The 26314-nt window shown below is 49.0% G+C and overlaps 2 protein-coding genes across 5 annotated transcripts in view; both read right to left on the reverse strand.

The window, feature by feature from the left end:
- Positions 1 to 820: 820 nt before the first annotated feature.
- Cdh24 (cadherin 24) lies at positions 821 to 15488 on the reverse strand. Of its 4 annotated transcripts, XR_006638166.1 has the most exons (13): positions 15374 to 15488; positions 13645 to 13958; positions 13163 to 13457; positions 12898 to 13017; positions 12655 to 12822; positions 12297 to 12484; positions 11453 to 11706; positions 9499 to 9635; positions 6271 to 6392; positions 6082 to 6193; positions 4210 to 4458; positions 990 to 1980; positions 821 to 911 (listed from the first exon to the last, which is right to left on the reverse strand). XR_006638166.1 is itself a non-coding variant. In XM_045155212.1 (12 exons), the coding sequence occupies exons 2-12, from the start codon at positions 13843 to 13845 to the stop codon at positions 1490 to 1492; spliced, it is 2223 nt and encodes a 740-aa protein (XP_045011147.1). In that variant the 5' UTR covers positions 13846 to 13958; positions 15374 to 15488; the 3' UTR covers positions 909 to 1489. The 4 variants fall into 4 exon arrangements, 3 of the variants coding, with proteins under 3 accessions (XP_045011147.1, XP_004661844.2, XP_045011148.1); XM_045155212.1 differs by having other exon boundaries at positions 909 to 1980; positions 13163 to 13343; XM_004661787.2 differs by having other exon boundaries at positions 909 to 1980.
- An 882-nt stretch (positions 15489 to 16370) lies between these two features.
- Positions 16371 to 26314, reverse strand: part of Acin1 (apoptotic chromatin condensation inducer 1) — a 74059-nt gene continuing 64115 nt past the window's right edge. Inside the window, 11 exon segments of the mRNA XM_004661788.2 lie at positions 16371 to 17285; positions 18237 to 18337; positions 18438 to 18762; positions 18950 to 19057; positions 19192 to 19299; positions 19853 to 19998; positions 20268 to 20409; positions 20970 to 21122; positions 21219 to 21352; positions 22514 to 22556; positions 25989 to 26130. Of these exon segments, the coding sequence (XP_004661845.1) occupies positions 16953 to 17285; positions 18237 to 18337; positions 18438 to 18762; positions 18950 to 19057; positions 19192 to 19299; positions 19853 to 19998; positions 20268 to 20409; positions 20970 to 21122; positions 21219 to 21352; positions 22514 to 22556; positions 25989 to 26130 (1735 nt within the window). The 3' untranslated portion in view covers positions 16371 to 16952.

The following is a 26314-nucleotide window of genomic DNA, read 5'->3' on the forward strand; positions in this document are numbered from 1 at the left end:
CTTTAATCCCAGCACTCGCCATGAGTTTGAAGCCACCCTAAGACTACATAATGAATTTCAAGACAGCCTGGGCTACAGCGAGACCCTGCCTCAAAAGAGGAGGTGGGGGGGAACTAGCTGAGCATTCAGCTTTCATCATTTTGCTCTGCTTCCTACTGTGGACTGAAGTGAGAAGCTGCTATGATGGACTGTAGCCTGGAATTGTAAACTGAAATTAACTCTTCGTTCCTTAAACTGATTTTTGCCAGGTATCTTGTCCCAATAATAAATTCACTAATACACTCCTCTTCCTGTCTTCTTTCTCTCTCCTAGTAGCTCTAACCCTGTATTCTTTTTGCTTTCTTGTCAATCCCTCACATTTAGTTCCTGGGACAGTTTGAGATCAATAGAAAACCTACAGAGTTGGTGGTGGGTGTAGGGGCAGTTATGGTCTTCTTGTTCTTCAAATGGAATGGTCCAAACTCTCCTCCACCTGGAAGGTCTTGAAGAGGATGCCCCCAAGGAAAAGGAATGAGCTTGGAGGAAATAGGTTTAGGCTTCTCTTCCTACCCTTTGGCACAAAGGAAGCTCTATCTAAAATGTGAGTGTAGAAACAGAAGGAGGGCTGCTATACAAAATAAAGTGTTTATTATGAAATTAGAGATGGAGGCCCCTCCCTTTCCTCCCTTTCCCCCCCTTCCCCAGCTGCCTCCCTTTTTTCTCCCCCCTTCCCATGTGTCGCCTGGGAAGCACACAAGACAATGTCCAAAACTGGCATAGCTAGGGCAGGCTGACAGCTGGGCAGAGCTCCAGGGAGGTAGCCACGTGGGGGCTGAAGCTCTCGCCCTGGGAGGCGGCGCTGGCTCAGTTCTTCCCTTCTGTGAGAAGCCAGGATGAGGTCATGAGCGAAGGATGGAACCATGCGGGCAGGTCTGTAAGGACAGGAGCAGTGGTAAGGCGTGGGGGAGGGGCTTTGGTCCATTCGTCCTATGTAATAAAGGAACACTGACCTGGGGCATAGCATCCCCTGTAGTAGGTTGGGCAGCAGTGGCTGGAAGTTTTCTCTTGCTTTTGGGATGGATAACAGAAAAAAAAAAAAAAAAAAAGAAGCCAGTCACAGGGACCCAAAGAGAAGTCTTGTGGGTGAGAGACAGACACTGAGCATGTGTATGGGCAAGGTAGACAAAGTTGGCGAGAGATTTAAAACTACAGAGACAATAACAGCCACGGAGGGTCACAGTGAAAGAACAGAGATTCAGGGTCAGGGTCATAAAACCAAGATCCCCAACAGTGTGAGAGTCACAGACAGACAGAGATCTCAGGAGAAAGACACACAGACCGACTCAGGAGAGGGAGATAAGAGCGAGGGTGCTCTGGGGAAGGAAGGAGACACACGGGCTGGGTGCGGGCCTGGGGCCCTTTGGCTGCTGCTGCCTGCGGGGACCCTGTGGGGCTCACTCAGCGGGCCTGTGCGGGGTCCCTAAGCTGCGGGCAGGGCCCCGCCAGGCGCTCAGGGGGCCGGGGGCTCCTTGGCCCCGTACAGCTCGGCCAGGGTGCAGAAGAGTGGACCCCAGTCGTCCGTTGGTTCTGTGGGGCCGGAAGCACCGCCAGCCTCGCAGTCTGAGCCCAGGGAGCTGAGGGAGCCACAGGAGGAGCCCCGGCCTTCATAGCCGTACACCTGCACAGAATCATATGGGGGCATGCTGGGGTCCTCATCTGCCTCGCGCAGCCGCAGTGCCAGGAGCTGGGCCACATCCGAGGGGCCTGGTGGCCTGGGCTGGCGTGGTGCTCGGGTCCGGGGCAGCACATCGCGGCGCACTGGGGCTGGCGGAGCAGCACCATCTGGATTCTGCAGGGCCATGATGTCAAAGGCTTCGGTGTCCTCCTCGCCGCCTCCCTCATCATCATAGGTGATGATATTTTCTCGGACGTCCTCCTCCTCCAGTACCATAAGTGCTTCCTGCTTCTGCCGCCGCAGGGCCACGTAAAGCACCACCAGGGCTGCACAAGAACGCACACAGGCAGCTGACCCAGCAGGGCCCACCACCTGCGGCTGGTTTCCATGTTGAACGCGGTCGGCCACATGAAAGAGAAGGCAATGTGGCCCGAGGTTGCAAGTCCTGCGGTTAAATCCTGACTTCATGAAATGCTTTGACTCTTAGATGGAAAAACTTCACCTCTTCAGGTGTTGAAAGCATAATATGAAATACCGTAAGTGATGGGCTCAGCACCACACTTGGTACAACATAATAGGGCTTCAATTAATGATTTTTTTTGTATGTCTGTTGTATGTATGTGTGGTGTGGTGTGTGTGTGTGCTGTATGCACAGGCCCACATCGTGTGTCCTTCTGTCACTCACCTGCATTTCTAAGTGTACAGCTGTGGTTTTCAGGAGCCCCAGAGATTCTCTGGACTCTGCGTCACACAGCACTGGGGTTACAGGTGTGTTTAGACATGCCCAGCTATTTACCTGGGTCCTGGGGAACTGAGCTCAGGAGTTCTCAGACCCCCAAGCTGTGGCAAAGCTATTACCCACTGGGCCATCTTTCTAGCCTCTTTTTAAAAATATTAATTCATTTATTTGGGAGAGAGAGAGAGAGCGCACACTAGGGCCTCTAGCCACTGCAAAGAAACTCCAGATGTGTAAGCAAATTTGTACATTTGGCTTTATGTGTGTACTGGGGACTCAAACCTGAGTCCTCTGGCTTTGTCAGCAAGCACCTTAACTGCTAAGACAGCTCCCCCTCCCCCACTTTTCTTTTTTTTTTTGGTTTTCGATGTAGGGTCTTCCTCTAGCCCAGGCTGACCTGAAATTCACTATGAAGTCTCAGGCTGGCCTTGAACTCACAGCATCACTCTTACCTCTGCCTCCTGAGTGCTGGGATTAAAGATGTGTGCCACCATGCCCAGCTTTTATTTTTTAAAAATTTACTTTTATTTATGTATCTATTAGAGACAGAAACAAGAAAGAGATGGGCATGCTGGGACCTCTAGCCACTGCAAATGAATTCCAGATGCATGTACCATGTGCATCTGGCTAACGTGGAACCTGGAAAATCGAACCTAAGTCCTTAGGCTTTGTAGGCATGTGCCTTAACCGCTAAGCCATCTCTGCAACCCCCCCCCCCTTTTTGAGGTAGGGTCTTCTGTAACCCAGGCTGACAAATTCACTATGTAGTCTAAGGTTGGCCTCAAACAGTGATCTTCCTACCTCTGTCAAGTGCTAGGATTAACAGAGTACACTATTACACCCAGCCCTAGCTTCTTAATAAGTTTTTTTTTTTTTTTTTTAGGTAGGCTCTCACTCTAGCTCAGGCTGACCTGGAATTCACTATGTAGTTTTAGGGTGGCCTCAAATTCATGGTGATCCTCCTACCTCTGCCTCCCAAGTGCTGGAATTAAAGGCGTGTGCCACCACACCTGGCATGGCTTAATAAACAATTTTTATGGCTATTGACGCAGATTAGGTCAGGGATATGAGGTCAGAGCTTTTCTCTTGGACACATAAAGTGGCAGAAAAATCCAGGCAGGGCTGGAGAGATGGCTCAGTGGTTAAAAGCATTTGCTTGAAAAGCCTGATGGTCCTGGGTTCAATTCCCTAGTATCCATGTCAAACCAGATGCACATAGAAAACATGGAGTTTGTTTGCAGTGGTAGGAGGCCCTGGTGTGCCCACACACTCTCCCTCCCTCTCTCCTAAATAAATAAATATATTAAAAGTAAAAGCCTGGGGCTGGAGGAATGGCTTAGAAGTTAAGGTGTTTGATTGCAAAGCCAAAGGATCCTGGTTCAAATCTCCAGGACCCATGTAAGCCAGATGCACAAGGGAGCACATTCATCTGGAGTTCGTTTGCCATGGCTAGAGGCCCTGGTGTGCCCATTCTCTCTCCCTCCCTCCTTCTCTGTCAAATAAATAAATAAATAAATAAAATATCTAAAAAATAAAAATAATAAAAGCCAGGCTTGGTGGTGTACATGTATAATCCCAACACTTGGGAGGCAGAGGTAGGAGGATTGCCATGAGTGTAAGGCCACCGTGAGACTATATAGTGAATTCCAGGTCATCCTGGGCTAGAGCGAGACCCTACCTTAAAAAAGCATTAAAAATAAATAAAAAAGAAATCCAGGCATGTGTGGTCCTTTTTGCCCTGTGTTCAGAGTCTTAGTTCTTCTCTACTACTCGCCACCACAGGCCCAGGTATCATGTGTCCCCCTATAGTCTGACTCACCAAGAAGGGTGCTCACACAAGTGAGGATGGCAAGAAGGGCACCAGTGCTGAGACCAGTAGGTGAAAGCTGAGCTTCAGGTCTGCAAGATGCCACTGAACCATCCGGCCGGCAGCGGCACATGCTGACAGTCATTGTGGCAGTGCTGCTCAGGGCTGGCTGTCCCCAATCCCACAGCTTTATAGGAACTAGGTAAGGAGCTAGGCGGGGTGGGGCAGGGCGGGAGGGCAGCATCAGGCTTGCAGAGCCATCTGTGAGAAAGGAAAGCGTAGGATTACTAAACTAAATATTCTTGTATAGCTTCAATTGTGAGACAGGCAGACTTCTTTTCTAGGGGAGAGGTTTATGGGGGGGTGAAGTTAGTATGCCATGGAGGAGCATGGCAGGAAGGAAACATAAGTTTCTTTTAAAATTTTTTTAAATTTATTTGAGAGAGAGAGAGAATGGGCACACCAGGGCTTCCAGCCACTGCAAACATGCTCCAGATGCATGTGCCACCTTGTGCACCTGGCTTACCTAGGAACTGGGGAATCAAACCTGGGTCCTTTGGCTTTGCAGGCAAGCACCTTAACCACTAAGCCATTTCTCCAGCCCTGTAAGTTTCTTTTTTAAAAAATATGTTTTAGCTCTGGAAGGATGGCTTAGCAGTTAAAGGCATTTGCTTGCAAAGCCAAAGGATCCAGGTTTGATTCCCCAGGACCCATGCTAGCCAGATGCACAAGGCGGCACACACATCTGGAATTTGTTTGCAGTGGCTGGAGGCCCTGGTGCACCCAATCTTTCTCTCTCACCTCCTCTTTCTCTGTCAAATAAACAAAATATGTAAACAATATGTTTTAAAGTTAGGCGTGGTGGTGCATGCCGTTAATCCCAGCATTCAGGAGGCAGAGGTAGGAGGATCGCCATGAGTCTGAGGCCACCCTGAGACTACAGAGTGAATTCTAGGTCAGCTTGGGCTAGAATGAGACTCTACCTTGAAAAGCCAAAAAAGAAAAAAAAGAAAGAAAGAAAAAGGAAAACAGAAAAGAGTAAACTTGTAATTCACAGTTGCTATGGTCCAGCAGGGGCCTCTTAAAGTGATTAAATCTAGGGGCTGAAGAGATGGCTCAGTGGTTAAAGGTAAAACCTGACAACCGACAACCCAGGTTCAATTCCCTAGTACCCACATACACAAAGTGGTACATGCATCTGGAGTTGGTTTGCAGTGGCTAGAGGCCCTGGCATGCCCATTCTCTCTTTCTCTCCTCTCTCTGCTTGCAAATCAATAATTTTTCTTTCAAGGTAGAGTCTTACTCTAGCCCAGGTTGATCTGGAATGTAATCTCAGGATGGCCTCGAACTCATAGTGATCTTCCTATCTCTGCCTCCCAAGTTTAAATTAAAGGCGTGTGCCACCATGCCTGGCAAACAAAAAATTTAAATGTCTGTATCTATGTTGTAACAGAAAGGTATTGAGGCATCTCATGGGACACATTTCTCTTAGGGTTGGTCCAGCCTGTACAATTGTAAAAGAGCAAACAAGCAAGTGTAAATGCACACTTACCTTTTCTTTTTTTTTTTTTTAAATGTTTATTTATGTACTTGAGAGAGAAAGAGAGGGAGGGAGAGAATGGGCACACCAGGGCCTCCAGCCACCACAAACGTACTCCAGATGCATGCGCCCCCTTGTACATCTAGCTTATGTGGGTCCTGGGGAATTGAACCAGTGTCTTTTGGATTTGCAGGCAAATGCTTTAACTGCTAAGCCATCTCTGCAGCCCCCATACTTACCTTTTGTTGGGGAGAAGGTCCCAGAGGTGGAGCAGGGAACAGTCAAGCTGGGCCAGGAAAATGGGAAGTAGAGGAGGGAGTCACACTTGGAAGGAGGCCACCCACCTCTGTTGTCCCGGAGTGTAAAGTTAGCATTGGGGTCCAGAGGACCTTGAAGGGATACTCTGCTATTGTTGCCAACTTCATCTCTGTCCAGGGCTTGTATGACCTGGATCAACTGGAGGAAGAAAGGCTTTAAATGGAGTGGGCTGCTGGAGGCCTTGAGATTCCAACTCATCTGCCTTAGCTGCTTACCTGGCCAGGGGCTGCAGAATCACACACAAAGGTGTCATAGGGCTCAGCCAGCTGGGGAGCATTGTCATTTTCATCCAGGGTCTGGATGGCCACTTGCACTTGGGAGGCCTGTGCAGAGCTGTCTGAAGCCAGAACACCAACAAGTACACACCACACACAATAACACAGTTTACACACAATATACATGATGCAGAGATATAGGCACCATATATCATGCACATGCAACACATGCAATAGCATGTAATATACAAGCAACAAACCATGTTTTGAAGTGAACAGAATAATGCATCTGATATTCATGTAGTACCCAAGATGTGCAGATTATACAATATGTATGCAACAAAAATGCAGTATCCATGTCGTACATATACAGTAACTCACATGCAAGGCACATGTAGCAATGGACAGAGGGTACATATGGGTTGTATTCAGATATAAGTGAAGAACCATACAAATATACCATATATGCAATACATGAGGGTTGGAAAAATGCAACATAAAGGAAGCAGATGTTTGATATACAGTGAAAGCAGCATTATCTGCCATCCCACCTAAGACTCAGAGGATGCATTTTCATGTACAATCCCATGCACAGCAAAAAGTGGGATGGAGACGTGCACGCACGCGCGCACACACACACACCATCAAAGGTCAGGGAAGCTGTAGTGCAGCAATTTGTGTTACTTAGAGTTGACCTTGGAGAGTGAGGCACCTCATGAGCTATAGGGAACCAGGCTCCCTCCTCACCTATCTCCTTTATTCAATGGTTCCCCACCACTGCCTTGCTTTGCTTTTCATTGTCAGTACCACTCAAGAGAGTATGCAAAAGGTGTGTGTGTGTCCCTGCTACCTTTCCTAGGCTAAGCCTCCTAATACTGTCAGCCTTTTCTCACGTTGGGGTGAGTTAATAGCCTGGGCAGGGGCACACTGTTTTGAACTGTAGTGTTGAGAACACCTAGAGAAAGGACAGGATAGGGTTCAGTCCTTTACTGCACCAATATTGGGGTGGGGGTAGGGACAGAATTTGGCAGGCAAGAAGACAGACAAACAAACAGACAGACAGACAAAGACACACACACATCTGCAGATATCCTTTCCCTTACAATTATAGATACATAACACTGTCAAATAGCACACAATTGCATTACAGAAACATAAACTAAGGCATGTATTTAAATATCAGTTCCCTGGTGGTCTAGTGGCTAGGGATAAATACATGTGGAAGGCAGTAACATGGAGGAGATAACTCAGACTGCGGACTGACTGCTAAGATGCCTCCATCACCTATTCTCTGGGTGACCTTGGGAAGTTGCTTAACTTCTCTTTGTATGGTTTCATTTAAAAATGGGGAAATAGTGGTGGCACAAGCCTTTAATCCCAGCACTTGGGAGGCAGGGGTAGGAAGATTTCTAAGAGTTCAAGGCCACCCTGAGACTACATAGTGAATTCCAGGACAGTCTGAGCTAGAGTCAGACCCTACCTCAAAAAAAAACAAAAATAAATAAATAATTAAAAATGAGGAAATAATCAGATCTCCCTCATACATTGGTGATGGTTAAGATTCAATGAGTTAATTCATTTTAGGGTCTTAAAATAGTACCTGATACACAATAAGCAATAAATTATTATCTGTCCACAATATAGCTACTTGCATATATATACATGTCTAATTGCACATTCACAAATTACATATAATTCTATGCAAACAAATGTGAGCACACATACATATTATACACATGTACTCACAAGTATTGTATATATGTATATATATACATATATTTTAATTTTCATTAGTCATTATCTTTTCTTAAATATCTTATTTTTTATTTACTTGAGAGAGAGAGAGAGAAAGAATGGGCTCACCAGGGCCTTTAGCCACTGCAAATGAACTTCAGATGCATGCACTACTCAATGCATCTGGCTTTATGTGGTTACTGGGAAATAGAACTTGGATCCTTTGGCTTTGCAGGCAAGTGCCTTAACTGCTAAGCCATCTCTCCAGCCCTTTTTTCAAGGCAGGTCTTGCTCTAGCCCAGGCTGACTTGGAATTCACTATGTAGTCTCAGGGTGGCCTCAAACTAGTGATCCTCCTACCTCTGCCTCACGAGTGCTGGGATTAAAGGCGTGCGCCACCACGTCCGGCCAGTCCCCCTTTTTTCTGGTCAGGGTCTTATGTAGCCCAGGCTGACCCCAAGTCCCTGTGTAGTTGAGGGTAGTCTTGAAATCCCGATCTTCCTGCCTCAGCCTCTCAAGTGCTGGGATCATATGCATATGCCACTATGCCTACCTGTATTTTCACACAGACAGAATTATATCCATTCCTGAATATATAACCACATATACACAATACGTATAGATCTTCCTCGACATGTATTAATATCAACATATACAACTGAAACTCTTAACAGGGCTGGAGAGATGGCTTAGCGGTTAAGCGCTTGCCTGTGAAGCCTAAGGACCCCGGTTCGAGGCTCGGTTCCCCAGGTCCCACGTTAGCCTGATGCACAAGGGGGTGCATGCGTCTGGAGTTCATTTGCAGAGGCTGGAGGCCCTGGCGCGCCCATTCTCTCTCTCCCTCTATCTGTCTTTCTCTCTGTGTCTGTCGCTCTCGAATAAATAAATAAAATAATTAAAAAAAAACCTCTAACGTACAATTTTAAAACAAGAGCATGAGTAGGGGAGATAAGGGAAAAGGGAGGGTGGTTCCCCTGCCTCTCCAGGGTAGGGCAGCTGCACCAGCTGCTGGTGACTGGGGGTAAGGCATACTAAAGGTATCCACATAAGGAGCTGATACTCCTCCCAACACCAGGGTGGGGTCCCAGCAGTGCTTCTACCAGGGCTTCTTTGGGAGGAACTGCTGGTACACTTCTGCTTAGCCCTTAGGGGTGCACAGCGCTGGGCTCCCACCTGAAGCAGATAGTGAAGAAGGTAGGGTCTACCATCACACAGGTTGGGAGCTATTCAGTCTTGCTGAGGCAAGACCCACTGGCTCTGTGTTGAGGAAAATCAAGCGAAGGGTAAATGCAGGGCCAAGGGAATGCTGGGCAGACCCTCTGTGCCCAGCTCAGTCTAACAGAGGAGGCCTGCTTGGTGGTGAGGCTCCAAGATGAGGACCAGGAACTACAGACTGGTGAGGGTGTAATGGCAGTCACTGCCCTGTCCCACCCACACTCAGGGACAGCTCTGCTCCAGAAGGATGCAGCATCCTTAGGGGCCCAGACTCCTCACCGAGCTCTGTAGCTAGCACAGTGAGGTTATGCCAGACATGAGTCTCGCGGTCCAGTAGCACTGCTGTTCGGATGGTGCCATCTTCCGGCTCAATGGAGAAGCAACGCTCTGGATCTGAGTGTGGGAGGATGGAGTATCTGTGGAAGATGAGACCCATGCTGGGGGCTGGTTGGGGAGCTGCCATTTCTCCATCTCTTCTCCCCTCTGTTCATCTTGATGGGCCTCAAGGCTCATCTGGGCAGAGGGCTCAAACTGGGCATTAAGGCTTATCTAAGCAGTTTACCCCTAGTACCTAGAGTCATCAGGTTAGTGTCTCTGAGAGGTTCTAAGACTTAGGGGAACTGAATTTCATGAAGGTGACAAAAAACAATACCCCAAAGAGGTGGAAGAGTTTAAACACTACGTGCCTTTCAGACTTCTAGGCTCTGTTCTAGGAACCCAGGGACCTGTGTTTCAGCCCTGTTCTGCCTCAGACCAGCTGAGAGGCCCTGGGAAAATCATTTAATCTCATTTAATTAGCTGCAAAATGGGAATGATGATACCAGCCACTCCCTCATAGATCAGTAGCCTGCCTCTCCAGGCCAGGGCAGCAGAGTCAGCTGCTGGTAACTGGGGGTAACACTTGTCAGGGAGCAGGGAGGTAGGAGTAGGAAGGATGGCTTTTTTTTTTTTTTAGGTAGAGTCTCTCTCTAGCCCAGGCTGACCTGGAATTCACTGTGTAGCCTCAGGCTAGCCTCAAACTCAGTGATTCTCCTACCTCTGCCTCTTGACTGCTGGGTTTAAATGTGTGTGCTACCACGCCCAGCCTGTTTTACTTTTTTATTTATTTTTTGTTTTTTCAAGGTAGGGTCTCATTCTAGCTTAGGCTGACCTGGAATACACTATGTATTCTCAGGGTGGCCTTGAACTCAGGGTGATCCTCCTACCTCTGCCTCCCAAGTGCTGAGATTAAAGGTGTGAGCCACCATGCCCAGCTCTTTTTTACCCCCCCTTTTTTTTTTTAAGTTTAGTTATTTCAGAGAGAGAGAAAGAAAGAGGTAGACAGAAAGAGAGTATGGGCAGATGTATTCACTACTTTGTGCTTTACATCTGATTTTACATGGGTACTGGGGCAATAAACCTGGCCTGTCGGGCTTTGCAAGCAAGTGTCTTTAACTACTGAGCCATCTCTGTGTCCCAGGAGCCTACGATGGCTGTTGTCAGCATAGACGAAACCAGACTCCAAATCCCAGCAAGCGGAAGGCAGAGGTAGGAGGATCACCATGAGTTCGAGTTCAGCCTGAGACTACATAATGAATTCCAGGTCAGCCTGGGCTAAAGTGAGAACCTACCTTGAAAAATAAAACAAAACAAAATGAAAGCATAAAAAACTAGACTCAGCTGGGTATAGTGGTACATGCCTTTAATCCCAGCACACAAGAGGTAGAGGTAAGAGGATCGCTGTGAGTTTGAGGCCAGCCTAAGACTACATAGTGAATCCCAGGTCAGCCTGAGCTAGAGTAAAACCCTACCTTGGCAAACAAAACAAACAAAAAAAAAAACAAAAGCAAAAAAACTAGACTTCATACCAGCTCTGCTACTCACAATGAGCAAATTATTTGACCACTCACAGCTGGCCTTTAAAACAACCAGTGATGATAACCTCTACTTTATAGGGTTATTGTAAGAATTAAACATTTTCAAATAGGGGCAGTCAATAGATCCACTTATTGAATGATATTACATTTGCTTGCACTGCCACTGGGAGGTGCTACTCTAGTCTACTCAAAGGGATAGATGGAAAGTTAGGCCATGTTAGCCAGGCCCTCCAATCCTCCTCTGCACAGAGGCTTGAAGACCAGCAAGTAGGGAGGTCGACCTTTGCTGGAAGGTGTTATTTGTAGCAAGGTGGAGGGCTGACCTCTGGCTTCCTTCTCAGAAGTCTTGTCCCTCCCCAGCTCACACTTCAGCTCACCTTATTGGGCTGGCTGGAAAGTCCAGGTCAGTGGCTGAGACCTGGCCCACCAGGGTTCCAGGAGCTTTGTTCTCAGGTATTATCAGGTGGTAGATGGCCTGGGTGAAGGCAGGTGGCTCTGGAGCATCTTGTACAGCCACATGCACTGAGGCTACATCCTTAAACGGACCTCGCCGCAGGTAGGCTGGGTCAATGAGTGTGTTGGTGGCTTCCACACGGAAAGAGTAGGAGCGACAGGTCTCGAAGTCTAAGGGCTATGATGACAACAGACAGAGTGAGTGAGGTATTCAGAAACCAGGGTAGAGCCGGATGTGGTGGCTCATGCCTTTAATCCCAGCACTTGGGAGGCACAGGTTGGAGGATTGCTGTGAGTTCGAGGCCAGCCTGAGACTACATAGTAAATTCCAGGTCAGCCTGAGCTATAGTAAAACCCTACCAGGCTCCTTCCCCATTTGCATCCAGTGCTCAGGAGACATGGCACTGGAGAGGTATGGCCTTAGTGATCAGGGTGGATGTACAGCTGGTAATTCTAGGGCTGCCCCTAGGTCCATTTTAGAGTTGTAAGTGTCCTTTAGATAGTTACTTCCCCTTTTCAGCCATTGGCCTCAACTGAAAGATACAATATCTATGTCCCCAACATAGAGGTCCTATATGTTTCAAGGAGCCTAGTTAGAAATATGACCCAGTGGGCGATGCAGGAGGTATAAGTGAGCCTGGAGGTGTCTCCTTCTCCCACACTGGGAGTTAGGATCAAACCCAGGTCTTTGTGCATGCTAGGCAGGCTCTCTACCACTAAGCTACACACCCAGCCAAGTCTGCAGATACTAACAGGCAGGAGGCTAACCTTCCGGATAGTGAGGAGCCCATCTTGGCCCTGAGAGTCTGTGCTGATGCTGAAAGCCTCTGACCCTTCCCCATCCAGGATGCTGTATGCCATGAGGGCGTTGTCCCCCAGGTCTGGGTCCTGGGCCTGTAGCCGACCCACCAGGGTTCCAGGCCCTGCAGTCTCCACCACAGAGAACTGGTACAAGCCTTAGGAGAGGATGGAGAGGAGACCCATTCTTAGAGATGTCCACAGCCCTCCGTCCCTATCCCCAGTACTTCCTTCTCCCAATATCTGGCTGGAGTAGGGCCACAGCTTCTTCAGAAGCTGTAAGGATAGGGTGGTTGAGGAAAGCTCAGGCATAACACTACCCCCTTACTCTGAGGAAACTTGGGTGGGTTGTCGTTGACATCGCTGAGGGTGACTGTCACTGTAGTGCTGCCTGACAGCCCCCCCATGTGGCCACCCATGTCCTTGGCCTGGATCACCACCAAGAACTCCTCCTGGGTCTCCCGATCCATGTTGGGGATGGCTGTACGCACCACTCCTATGGAGAGATACTGGGTCAGGAGGTGTCTATCCCTATGGCTTACCCCACAAGGCTCCAAAAGTCCATCCTCACCAGTCTGGGGGTCCACAGAGAAGAAAGGCAATCCATCCAACACAGTATATACCAGCTTGGCACTGTTCCCATAGCTGGGGTCATCAGCATCATGAGCAGTCACCTGGATCACGGATGTCCCTGTGGAGGATCCCAGCACCCCAATCAGCAGCAGGGGGACCAGAAGGGAAAGAAAACAGATGAGGGGGACTGTGATGCAAGGGAGACTGAATTAAGGAAGTGCAAGAGGGAAAGTAAAGATGGACATTCAGAGTTGGGTGCTCACCAACGTTAGACATCTCAGGTACCGTGGCATGGTAGGGCCCAAGGGGAAATACAGGTGGGTTGTCATTGATGTCCTGCACTTTGATAATGAACTCTGATGGAGGCTCCAGGGGCCGGTTGGAAGCTCGGTCCACAGCTTGGGCCAGCAGCACATATTGGGCTTTCTCCTCCCGGTCTAGGCTCTTGGTCACATGAATATTTCCTGTAGCCTCATCAATCACAAATACAGTGCCTGCCCCCTCCCCGGTCAGCAGGTACTTGGTGCGGCCTTCACCCCGGTCAACATCGGAGTGCAGCTGTGGGAATCAGGGAAAAATGGCAGAGGGCTCCAAGTGCAGGGGTAGCTAGTGAAAGAGTCTAGGCTTGGGTGGAGTTTTACAAATCTCCAGGGTCCAAGGTCATTGCAGACTGATGAAGTAACAGGGCAGGGCAAAAGGGCCTGACAGACTAGTCAAAGTAGGCATGAGAGGGGTTGATCCTTACCTTGCCAATAAGGACAGGCTCTGGACCAGCATATTCCTCAATGACAAAAAACTGGTTCCAGACCCAGCTCCTTCGGGTTCGCAGCAGTGTAGGACCTGAGCGCCCCTGGGACCCCGTCCTGGCCTGGACTAGGGCTGTCAGATGCCCCATGCAGCCCCAACCACCCAGCCAGGCCAGCAGGAGCCTCACAAGGCCCCACATATTTGGAATCCAGCCAGGGTGTTCACTGGCTCTGGGTGCTGAGGCTGGGCAGGGCCAGGTGGCCCATGAGCTGGCTGGGGTAGATGTGCTGGAGCTACCCCATGGATCCACACCTGTAGGACACATAGCTATTCAGGATTAAGGAAATCCTAAACCCTAGTCCTCCCCAAAATAGATGCCAAAGCCCAGATTTCTAAGGAACCAGACAGCTAGAATTCAGTCAAGACAGAGCATACAACTATATTTACCTTCAGTTCCCCAAGCCAATAAATCTCAGGCTAGTCAACTTTGAGAAGGTGTAAGCGAAGACAGGAGAGGGGAGATCCTGCCAGAGCTTGGAATCCCAAATTCTGTCCCTCTCCTCCCGCCTGTGACAAGTATCCAGGGGGCTGGAGGACATGGGTTGCCAGAGAAAGGGCATAAAATTAAGGGGTTTGGACTCTTAAGAGGTTTGGCCTTTAAGGGTAGGATCCGGAGTGCAGCCTAAGTCAGGTTAAGAGCCTATAAAAGTACCTCCCCTCATGGGAAACCCCACCTCTCCAGGCTGGCCTCAGCCCACACTGCCAGCAGCAGTCCTTAAGGGGATTGTTCTCATGAGGCAGAATGGGGTTGGAGCTTGAAGAGGTGGGTACAGGGTTATGGTTAGGGAAAGGAAACTGGGGAGGGATGAGGTGGAGATTAACGGAGAAATCATGTTTGAGGGTTAGATCAAGAAATCAGGGTTGTCTGTCTGGCAGATAAGAGATCGGATAAGAGGCAGAACCAGAGAGACAGGGCAGCAACAGAAAGGAAAGAGATCAGGGAAACAGCCTGAGCTTCTGAAAGGCTGAGAGAACTCGGGTGCCAGGCATGGAAGCCAACCGGTGGAGGTACAGAGGAGCTTTCTATGTGTGTGTGTGCGGGGGGAGTGGAGGTGGGAGGTGGATCAGGCCTGAGGAACTTCATTCTAGCAGGGGGAGCAACCTAGAGTAGCTGAGGTAGGGAGGGGATGCAGGAAGGGAGCTAAAGAGAGGGCCCTTCCCACTACTCTCTCCTGAGGGGCCCCATCAGGTAACTGTCATTTGCGCCCCTCCTCCTTCCCTAGAGCAGATACACATCTGACAGTCCATTTGCTGCCCGGGGAAGAGAAGCCGAGGTCCATGGAGAGAGGAAGACGAAGAGAAAAGGAGGAAACAGGATAGCAGAAAAGGAAGAGGGAAGGAAAGGAGTTTGGAAAAGGGAAGAGAAGAGAAAGGGGGAAAGGCAGACGGAAAGAAAAGGCAAAAGAGATGGGAAAAGATAGGACAAGAGGGACAGAGAGGTTCGGAGAGGAAACGGGCAGAGAAGGCAAGCAGAGAGGAGGAAGGGTGAAAAGAAATCGAGAGGAAAAAGGGAGAGAGGTGTGAGGGAAGAAGGGAAAGAGGCAGAGCGCGGGAGAAGGGAGCTCACAGCCCCAGAGCGCACCTCTCTGAAGACACCCGCAAGCTGCGGACCCCTGCCGCCCCCTCTAAGGATTTCTGACCCCGAGCTTCGAGGCAGGCGCCCTTACCTGACACAGCCGAGTGGCCCTGGGCAGCTGGGAGTGCCCCAGCCCGCCTCCGTAGCTCGCTCTTGGAGGCACAGCCCCGAACAGCTCCAAGCCGGCGCCGCGGCTCCGCTGCAGGTCTGAGCGGCCCGGGCGAGAACAAGGGAGCGAGACGGAGGGGGCGGGGGAAGCAGGCTCCGCCTGCGGAGGAGCGAGGCCGCTGGGCGCTGCGCGGGAGACAAGAGCCCAGCCTCCGACCCTCCCCCGTCTGCGCGGGGGAGGCGCCCGGCGCCCGCCCCTCGGCGCTCGCTCCCCGGCTGTGGGGCGCATACAGATGCGGCGCCCCTCCCGAGCCCGGCCCTGCCCGCAGCGCGGTACCGAGGCTGCTGGATGGCCAGGCCACAGCACCGAGCAGACTGAGCTGCACCGTTAGCGCGACGCGCTCAGCAGCACATCACCTTCGGCCCGGCGAAAGAAGGAGCACACGGTGGAGTGAGGAATAAGGAGCCCACTGCGGAGATCGGCTTCCTGCTCACTAACCGGCTTTTAGGACTGGTACGGCGGCTAGGCAGCAGCCAGCACCTTGCAGAGTGCGGTTGCGGGTCGACCGGCGTAAGCTTAGGGGTGGCAGAAGGGGTACAGGGAGCTTGAGGGATTGGGTACGGGTCAGGGACGGAGGCACAACGTGGGCAGCAGGCGGAGGTGGGTAACGGAACCTCTTTTGGGGAAGCTTGTTTGCAAGAGCGAGGATTTGCGCCCTCTGGTGGCAGTTGTGGACAGCACCTTTGAAGGTGGCAAGCAAGTGACCAAATGCCTAATGCTGCCAAACCTGCCCCCAGCTGCTGGAATACCACAAAATAGGAACTATACAGCCTTGGTCTGATTAGCCAAGGTAGGGACGGAGCATCAGTCCCGGATGAGTACACAGAACGCACGAAGTACCTGCTCCATGCTAGTGAATCATTCTCTTCCAGTTTCTTTCTGCCCAAACCCTCCCCAAGGAAAAGCACTCCAGTACTACTTAAAACTAAGTCAGATTTTATTTTTTTCATAGACCACATCATTTAATAATAAAAAAAATAAAAATAAAAATTGAACAAAAGGAAAATGTGGATATAAAGTGGAACCAGTGGGCAAGAGGCAAAGGCTGCAGGACACAAGTTGGGAACTGCAGGGGCGCCCTGGGACTCAGGAGGAGATGCTGATTCAGCTCATAGGTGACCCAGTCCTGGCCCCGGCTGTTCCCAAGAGGTTGTGAGTACCCAAGGAAGGTGGAAAGCAGGATGGAGGGAACATAAAAAAGCTCTGGGGTACTTGGCTGCTCCCCATTTCTGTCCTAACACTTCCCTCCATAACCTGGCTCTTCCCCTCAGGCTTAAAGGGAAATGAGGAAAGGCTAAGTCCCAAAAGTTAAGGGGGGGGGATTGCCACTGCTCCATTTGGTATGTGGGGACAGGTGGCAGTTATAGTTCAGCACTGAGCAATGGTGTGAAAGACCCTTGGTTCCAGGGTGGTGGTGATAGTACCTATCCCTCTGTGGCCTTTAATCCCCCCCATCGTGGGCAGAATGGCAGGTGCCTGCAGCTCTCCTAGTGTTTCCCAGCTAGCGGCGCCCACCCCGGTCTCGCACAGGCGTGCTCCGACTCCGGCTTCTGCTGTGGCGTTTGGTGTCTCTGCGATCCCGCTCCCTGCCTCTTTCACGGTCCCTTTCCCTATCCCGATCTCGGTCCCCCCTGTCACGCTCCCTGTCCCTCTCTCTCTCCCTGTCCCTCTCCCTCTCGCGGCTGTGCTCCCGACGTTTTTCCCGTTCCAGCTGTCGGTTGCGTTCCCGTTCCGCTTCCTTCTCCCGCTCCTTCTGTTCCTCTTCTTCTTGTTCCTTTCGCCGCCTCTCCCGCTCCTTGGCTCGTTCTGCTCTCTCAGCTTCCTTCTGAACAATCTGTAGCCAGGCAGGAAGGAGACAGAGAATGACAGACCCTCCTGCACTTACCTGGAACCTATGCTTACGGTGACAGTCAGCTTTGCTGTTAAGCAGGAAGAGGCAAGTGTGGGGGAGTGGGACTGGCTCCACAAATGCCTTGGACTGCACTGGTCTTTCTTAGAGCTTCTTTCTCCAGTTTCCAACTTGTCCAGGTTGACCTGGAATTAACTCTGTAGTCTCAGGGTGGCCTTGAACTCACGGCGATCCTCCTACCTCTGCCTCCCAAGTGCTGGGATTAAAGGCGTGCGCCACCACGCCTGGCTCAGTTTCCAACTTTTATGTGTGACAGGGATTGGCAACCTCAGATGGAACTCCCCTAGCTTCCCTTACCCTAAATGTAAACAAATCTTTTCTCTTGAGTAGCATGAAGCCTAAATGCTCACCTCATTTTAAAAATAATTCTCAGGGCTGGATAGATGGCTTAGCGGCTAAGGGGCTTGCCTGCAAAGCCAAAGGACCTAGGTTCAACTCTCCTGGACCCATGTAAGCCAGACGCAAAAGGGGGCACACACATCTAGAGTTCATTTGCAGTGACTGTAGGCCCTGGTACGCCCATTTTTTTTCTCTCTCTCTACCTATTTCTGTATCTCTCTCAAATGAACATATAAAAATAAAATATTAAAAAAAGAATTCCCATAAAAAGCAGAAACTATAAAAACTATAAAATAAAAAGTTTTTAAGAAGTTTAGGTAACAGCTTTCCTTCCTACCCTGGTGGCCACCCTCACATTCTGGGCTTAGTTGCTCTACGTACTTATCAACTGTTTCTTTGGGAAGCTTGTTTTCTCCCCTTACTAACTCCTCCGCAAATACCTGGGTCACTCACTTTCACACTCCTATACATCTCCTGATTCTAATGACCTCAAAAGCCTTACCACCACTATGGGCAGGCTCAAAGAAGAGTGCTCACCTGGCTGTCGGTCAGTGGGAGCCAATAGATGCAGGGAGCTGCCTTAGTCTTACGGAAAAGGTCATCCAGCAACTTGGCAGGTGGCTCTTCCTGGGCTTTCTCTGAGGCAGGAGGAAGGAAATCAGATTTGAGCACAGGACCCTCTGCAACTGGGTCTTTGTCCCTTCTAACTAAGAGACAGGTACACCCACAGCTAAGTACCTTTCTTCTCACTCTTCTTCTCTTTCGACTTTGCACGTTCTTTGCGGCGGCGGTCACGGGACCGTGATCTAGAGCGAGGCCCTTCTCGAACTTTGTCCCGATCCCATTCCCGCTCTGACCGAGTTCGCTCCCGCCGCTCCATTTCCCGTTCCCGCTCTGCCCACTGCTCTCGCACAGCCCGCTCCTGCTCCCTTTGCTCTGCCCGGGGGTGGGATGGTGGCTGGGCTGGGGGTGGCGGAGGAGGGTGCAGGGGTCTTGGTATCCCCTGCTCCTCTGTCTTAGTTTCAGAGGGACGGTCCACTAACAGGCCACGGTGATAGTCCAGCTGTGGACAAAGGGAAGAGTAGAATCTTAACGACTGGGATGCACTAAGTAGTGTAATGAATTTGTACATGTTACTTCTACAATCTTAATAAGTACTAGTTTGGCCAGTACCTCATTTGGAAACTACCAGAAAATGTCCCCCCTTCCACCTGTTCCCTGTTTTTTTCCCCTTAGGGTTGGTTTCTCACCTCATCTTGTTCTGCGTAGTCGGCACAAAGGAATTTGGGATTGGACTGGGGCCATTTTACTCCATGCAGAGCTGTGCGGGTGGCAACCGCTTCCTCTACTGTTGAGTACTGGTAGAAGAAGGCAGAGAGGCACAGTATATGTTCAGTCATTCCCCCTTGCTGCAATGCCCTTAAAATGTACCCCCATTAGTCTCAAAAATAAACATGTGCCACCATCTTTAGAATTAGCTTCTTCCCCTCACCGTTACAAAGCAGTGAGATTTGATCTTGTCAATCCAAAAGGCCTCTTCCACCAAGGTTCCTGTACGCCCCAGTAACTCCTTCAGTTGGCCTAAAGTGAAGGGCCGAACCTGCCAATGAAAATCAACTTTTCAGGCCTTGAAGGAGGTACAGACATCCAGTACATCCAGCCTTGAGCTTTCCCAGCTGTCACAGGCATGTATCTTCCAGATTTAGGTGAGGGCAGAAAGGTTAGGAACCCTGTAACAGGAATGTGAGAAGTGACAGCACTGAGATATTATATAGCAAGCCCTCAGCAAATCCTCAAATCCTCCTAAGAATCCTACAGAGTGATATTTTCTTCCCATTTTTCAGATGAGGTAATAGGCTAATTCAAGGTCAGTAAGTAACTGTCAGATCTAGGTCGGAGTTGAATCTCAGAAGCATGAGTCCTAAGTACAAACTCTTAAAGAAGTGTAGGTGTGATGGAACTCGCCTTTAATTCCAGCAGCACTCCGAAGACAGATGTAGGAGGATCACCATGAGGCCAGCCTGGGACCACAGAGTGAGTGCTAGTTCATCCTGGGCTAGAGTGAGACCCTACCTCAGAAAAAATCACCAAAAACAAAACAAAATAACCCCCCTCCCCACACAAAAACAAGCAAAATGTGAAACAAGACTTACCAAATTGGAGATATGAACAATGTTACTGATCTTGCCTCGGGGTGGGGAGGGCACCTGGGCAGTTCGGACTGGGTCATCAATTGTAATGGAAACTCCAGACTTCTGCTGGCTAATGGACCTCCGAGTTAAGGTATCCCCTAAAGTCACTATCAAAGAGCATAGAATAGCTTTCAGTAGGGAGTGATGCTTGCTAACTTCCCAGATGACACCAAGGTTTCCTTGCTTTTATTCTCTACTAAGCAGCCACTCTTCCACCTAATAACTGTAAAGTACTAGGCTTAGTTTCCTTGATGCAGAGACACAGAGATTACAGATTCAAACCCAGTTCACAATAACTTAGTATCCAGGATGAGATGGCAGAATCAGAAATCTACTGAAATATAAGGTAAAAGCATCAAATGAGCACTCCACCCACCTTTCTTTACTTCATGTTCCACAGGTGGGGGCAAGGCCACTTCTACCGAGACCTGGGGAGGTACAGGGAGTTCTGCTTCTGGCTCCTTCTCTTCTTCTTCCTCTTCCCTTTGCCCATTCTCCTGGCCCTCTGCAGGCACGATCTATAAAGGCAGCAGATGATACAGGTGGTGTGTCACCAGACTGGCACATTCTATTCAGCTGCTGGTTCCACAAGCGACAGCAATAATATCAGCTGAGCATGTCCCTTCTCCTGGAGGTTTACTTGGGTCACTTCCACCAGATTCTAAGATTGCTAGTGTTTTAACGAAAAGGCAGGCAGGAGTTGACATTTTTTTCCCCCCCACTGTATATGGAAAGATAGTATTTTAGGCTTTGTCAGCAATTGTCTGGTTGTAACTTCTCAGTCCTGGTGTCTGTAGCTCTTGTGTGCTACAAGAGTAAATGAACTGGTATGGCTATATTTTAATACAGATTTTACTTTTTTTTTTTCCCCCGAGATAGAGTCTCGCTCTAGCCCAGGCTGAACTCAAACTCATGGCGATCCTACCTCTGCCTCCCAAGTGTAATACAAATGTATATTTACATAGTAGCTGGTCATCTGCACAGGCGAGTGAGTTCCCTTCTAGGACTTTGTCTTAGCTCCTTAGGTGCCTGCTGTGCCTATACTGCCCCTCCCCTAAGGCTGGGCTGCAGCTTTTACCTGAGTGACTGTCCGGCATATTTTCAGTCCCTTGTCATGGGTCCCGTCATCACCATTGCGTTCTGTTTCATCCTCAGAGATGCGGGAGTCATCAGCATGAAGATCCACAACAGCCTCCTGCCCCACCAGGGGTTTGATGTCGGGGATGAGGCTCTGGGACACAGATACCCCCCACCCCGTTATACTGGGCCCATGTCTACCCCCCCATAACATGTCTTATCCTCCCTTCCCTGGCTCCTCCCACCTCACCTTGAGTGATTCAGTGGTGATACTGATGGAAGGTTTCTTCTGTGTGGTGGCTGTGCTGGCTCCCCAACGTCTCTTTCGACCAGGCTGGCCCCCCTCTGTGTCACTGTTTCCAGTTGGCACCCCCTTGGTAGCTGCTGTCCCCAAGAAACAGGATGCGACAATTAGATGATCTCAGGCCCCAGGATGGCTAAAACCATAAAACCTACAAGTTGCCTTTGGCTGGAGCTTCAGTAAAAAGTTAACTTAAAAAAATCATATTTGGGGGCTGGGAAATCTATGACTTCAGAGTGAACAGGCTCTTCCAGACCGACAAAACGTGAATTCCTGGTCAGCCTGGGCTACTGCGAGACTCTACCTTGGAAAACCAAGACAACAACAACAACAAAAAAGATCATTTGTCTATAAGGAAGACGTAGCTAGTTTGATAAGCACTTTAAGTGCCAGGAAAAACAAAACTTTGTTCTTTTGTGAGTGTGAAAATGCTACTTTTTGTGGCGTATGATACACCCATTTCCAATGCCCTCTTAGAATAAAGTACAAAAAGGTAAGCATTTTATGATTTCCATAAATGTAAGTTCACAGTGGTCAAAAGACAAAATGTCAGTGGATGTGGTGGTGCACCCCTGTAATCCCAGCACTCGGGAGGCAGAGGTAGGAGGATTGTGATTTTGAGGCCACCCTGAGACTACATAGTGAATTCCAGGTCAGCCTGGGCTAGAATGAGATCCTACCTTAAAAAACAAACAAAAAGTCTTTAAATACCTGAGTATGACAGCACATGCCTATAATCCTAGCTACTTGAGAGGCTGAGGTAGGATTCAATTTGAGGCCAGGCTGGTCTGTATAGCAGATACTTTGTCTCACCCTGGGTTGAATCCTCAGTCACACCCACACACTGGAAAAGCATGGCAGGGCTTTCATTTTTTTTTGTTTGCTTTTTGAGGTAAGGTCTCAATCTAGGCCAGGCTGACCTGGAATTCACTATGTAGTCTCAGAGCGACCTTGAACCCACAGTGATCCTCCTACCTCTGCCTCCGGAGTACTGGGATTAAAGGGGCGTGCCACCATAGTCCAATGACATTTTATCTTTTGACCACTGTGAGCTTACATTTAGGGAAATCATAAAATGCTTACCTTTTTGTACTTATAAAAAAGGAGGGAAAAAAAGGAACCCTTCATATGCAGGGAAGGCACAGATTTGTTGAAGGTATCCCCAAGAATGCCACTGGGAATAAACTACTTCTCTAAGAACACTGATTTTACGGCCTTTGTTAGGGAGTTGGGGCTAGACTTACAGACAACGGAGATTTTCCTCTTGAATGATTTGGGCATCAAGCTCTGTATAGAGAAGATAAGGGAAAAAAGAGAAAGAGAGACACCCCACAGAGAGGGGGGGAAGGAGGTTAAATGGGGGCAATCTTCCCATAAATGCCAAAGACACACAGAGACAGAGAGGGACACAAATAGACAGAGACCAAAACAGAAGCGGCAAACGGCAAAAACGAAGCAGAATCAATGCAAGTTAGAGGGGGAAAAAAAAAGAAAGAAAAGAAAAAAAAAAAGAAAACCAAACATCATAGCAGGGAAAAGTCATTTACTCCGCATCACATCAGTGTATTATTAGCTTTACCAGAAATAAGCTAAAAGAACTCAGCAACCTCCCAGACATTCATCTATTTTTTTTTTTTTTTTTGAGACAGGGTCTCACTATATAGCCAAGGTTGGCCTCAAACTTGTGGTGATCCTCCTACATCAGCCTACCAAGTGCTGGAGGAAGTGAGCCACCACATCCAGTTCCCTCCCAGTCCTTTAAAGATACTGATCATGCCCTTTCCACTCACTAGCTCTAGGGGATGAAGAGAACAAACCCAACAATATGTACTCAGAACTGGGTTAGCTAGACCTCTCAGGTCCTTCCTTATTAACCTGAGGAAAACAACTAGATTCACTGGAGGCAAAGCTCCTGAGCTATGTGCTAAAATAAAAGAATTTAAGTGTCTCTAGTAAAAGGGCAGGCTAACTTCACAAAACTTTCAACAAGCTCCAGCAGAATCTCAAATGTTTCCTCTTCAATCAGGACTTAAGCCTCAGAGGTTCTGACCATAGACCAGAAGACAGTTTGGGATGTGTGTGTGTGCCAACTAAAAACCAAAACAAAACCCAGAAGACAGCTTTGGGCAAGTTCCTCCCTCAAGCACTCAGTGGGAAAAACACTATGAACAGGGGAAAAAAAGGGGGGGTGTAGAAAAGGGAACAAAACATTTTAAAATTGAGGTGCTTATTTCTGGAAAAACTAAGAGCACTCTATCATACTTCTATAGGGTAGGGCAGAACCCTCTTAATTACAGTCCCTATTCCAATCCACCCCAGCCCCGTTTGTGTCGTCTAACCAAGTCTCCTGGGTCTCTGTTAGGGGCCAGCCTGACCCCTACTCTTGATGGGTAAGTTAGTGAGAAAAAAAAAAGAAAAAGAAAAAAAGAAAAAAAAGAAATAAGAAGGTCTTAATTAAAACAGTAAAAACATGAACCAAATAAGTAAATAAATAAACCCAACAAATAAATCAGAGAAATAAAGAAGAAAATAAAATAAAAGATTAAAAAGAAGTAGAAAATAAAGAAGAAAATAAACTAGGAATATGACAAATGTTCCAGGTACCATCTCACACCTGGGATCTTCAGTTCAGCCAATCGCACCTCACTGTGTACTGTATCTAGTCAACCGCCGGTCCAATCAGAATGAGCCCTCCCTGCTAGGCGCTGTACAATTGGTGGGGGGTTGGGTTGGCAAAAAAGGTAGGCGCACGGCGTGGTAGTCAGCACGGCACTGCCAGTCCTCCCAGGGGCGCAGGGGAGGCGGGAGGGAAACATGTGGGGGGACGCTGCCCAGTTTCCAAGATGTCAAGACAGTTCACTGGTGGTGACCAGGCTCAGCGAGGGGTAGAAGGGGAAAGGGGCAGAACATCAGTCCTAGCCCTGTAGGGGCATCATCTTGCAGTCCCTGATGACATGGCCTGTGAGCAGCTGGAACAGTCCTTGCCTTTATCATGAGGCAGGCAGGACCCTATGTCCGTCAGTGGCCAGGTGCAGCAATAACTCCACCCAATACTTGGGATCCACGTGATGACTCCAGAGTCCCTTTCTCCTCTCACTGTAACTGGGGAGGGGGTCCTCTCTCCGAGTGGGATCATGGAGCCTCTGATGAAGGTAGCCTGGGGGTAGTAGGTGAATATTCCCAGGACCTGGCACACATTCAGCAGCAAGGTCAGAATACGTTTCTTCAGAGTTGTGGATGGCATCTCCTCAGGGACTCCAGCTGAGACAGTGGTTCCAGTCAGGTGGATCAATGAGTCCCTGCCTCCAGGAATGGAGAAGTTGGAGCAACCAACATGCTGCCCTTTGCCATGGACAATAGGGACCGAAGGAAAAGTCCCATTTGATGAGCAAGTGGTGATACATGGGCTGGGCTGTCATTGCATTAAATCCCTGGGACACAGACCCTAGACTTCTCTGCAGGGTTCCTAGTCGCCACAGCTTAAGCCGAGGGCCCCACTCCTGGTACTGTGATCACAAACATTGACTTAGATTTCTTGGTCCCTAAATAGGGATCTCAGCAGTCTGTAGCAAACAAGGTAACCCACAGTTCTTGATAAAGTAAGGGGATATAGGCAGGCGCCCCAGGACTGGCACAAGCTCTTCTTGGGGTGTCCCAAGTAGGGAGATGATACAAGTCCACCCCTTCCACATGCCTTTTGTTTTCTCAATACAAGTCTCTGAAGAACAGTGCTCTTCTTAGCCCCCTGATATAAGCAAGACAGGGAGGCAAAAAAGGGCCCATCACAGGAGCCCAAATACACGCCCCTCTGGCCAAGACAACATGACAGCAGACTCGGCTCTGATTGGGCAGCTCAGTAGCAGCGGGTGGGTCCAGAGGAAGAGGCAGCATCAGCGATTGGCCAGTTGGGCAGGGTTATATTTTACGGGCGAATTACCGTACATGAGGTACTTGGACAAAATTTTACGGGGAAGAAGGACCTTGTAATAAATAATATTCTGCACATCAAATCACTTTCACCGGCCCCCACCCCCGCAACACACACCAGAGAAAGGCTACACACACAACAGTCCCTCCCACCCTGTAATCCCATTCCTACACCCAGCTAAATTCTTTAAGAGCCAAGAAGACTTCGCTGGCTCAGATGTGAGGAGCCTCCTGAATTGTTTGTGTACAGGAAAAGGGAAAAAGTAATATATATGCGAAAAAATAGATACAGAGGCCATAGATAATGGAGAAGCGGGGGGCCTTCTGGATCATTCCAAGTACTGGTTTCTAAGGAGTTATGCCTCTAATGAGACCACTGGAGGGCAGATGAGTAACAAAAATTCCTCAACATGGCTAATCAGGTTAAGAACCACAAAGCCCACTAGATGGCGCTGAGCTCCATCACGCTTTTAAAAAGGAGGGAAAGCTAAAGTAGTTATGGTAGGGGAAAAGCTTGTAGACAGCAGGAATAACTGAACTTGATTTTTAGAAAAGGGGCCATTTACAGACTTTCCACATAGGGAAAAGAAAAAGAATGAGCCCTGTGCCCACCACAAGAGGACTTCCTTGTTAAACCAGCGAATTCTACCTTGGCCATTTCCTGATCCAAGCCCTGACGTGTGCTCTCAGGTGATCCCCCTGTGTAAAGAGGGATCACTGGAATGAGGGTTCTGCTCTTTCCCCTATGTCCACCTTTGTCCACCCACCCCAACGGGTGACTGTGATATTTACCTCTTTCTTCTCCTCATCTTCAGTACTGCCTTCTGGGCGATCATCATTGCTGGCTTGGTCTGCAATAGGCATAGGCGGCTCTGGAACCTCATTTTCAGGTCTATTTTCACTTGTGTCCATGGTTACTTCCTCCTTCTCCTCACTGACAGGATGAAGAGAAGTTGAGGGGAAGGGCAGAAAAGAACCAAGGGGAAGAAAGAACAAGATATTAGCTTTTGGGCCATAAAACTTGCATGCCTCATCACTTGGGTGGGAATAGGATAAAATAGGTGATTTGCAGATCAGACTGGACCCCTGCTGCCACAGTAAAAGTGGAAGTCACTGAG

Source organism: Jaculus jaculus, chromosome 7 (assembly GCF_020740685.1).
Source record: "Jaculus jaculus isolate mJacJac1 chromosome 7, mJacJac1.mat.Y.cur, whole genome shotgun sequence".
In the NCBI taxonomy this organism is placed as follows: Eukaryota; Metazoa; Chordata; class Mammalia; order Rodentia; family Dipodidae; genus Jaculus; species Jaculus jaculus.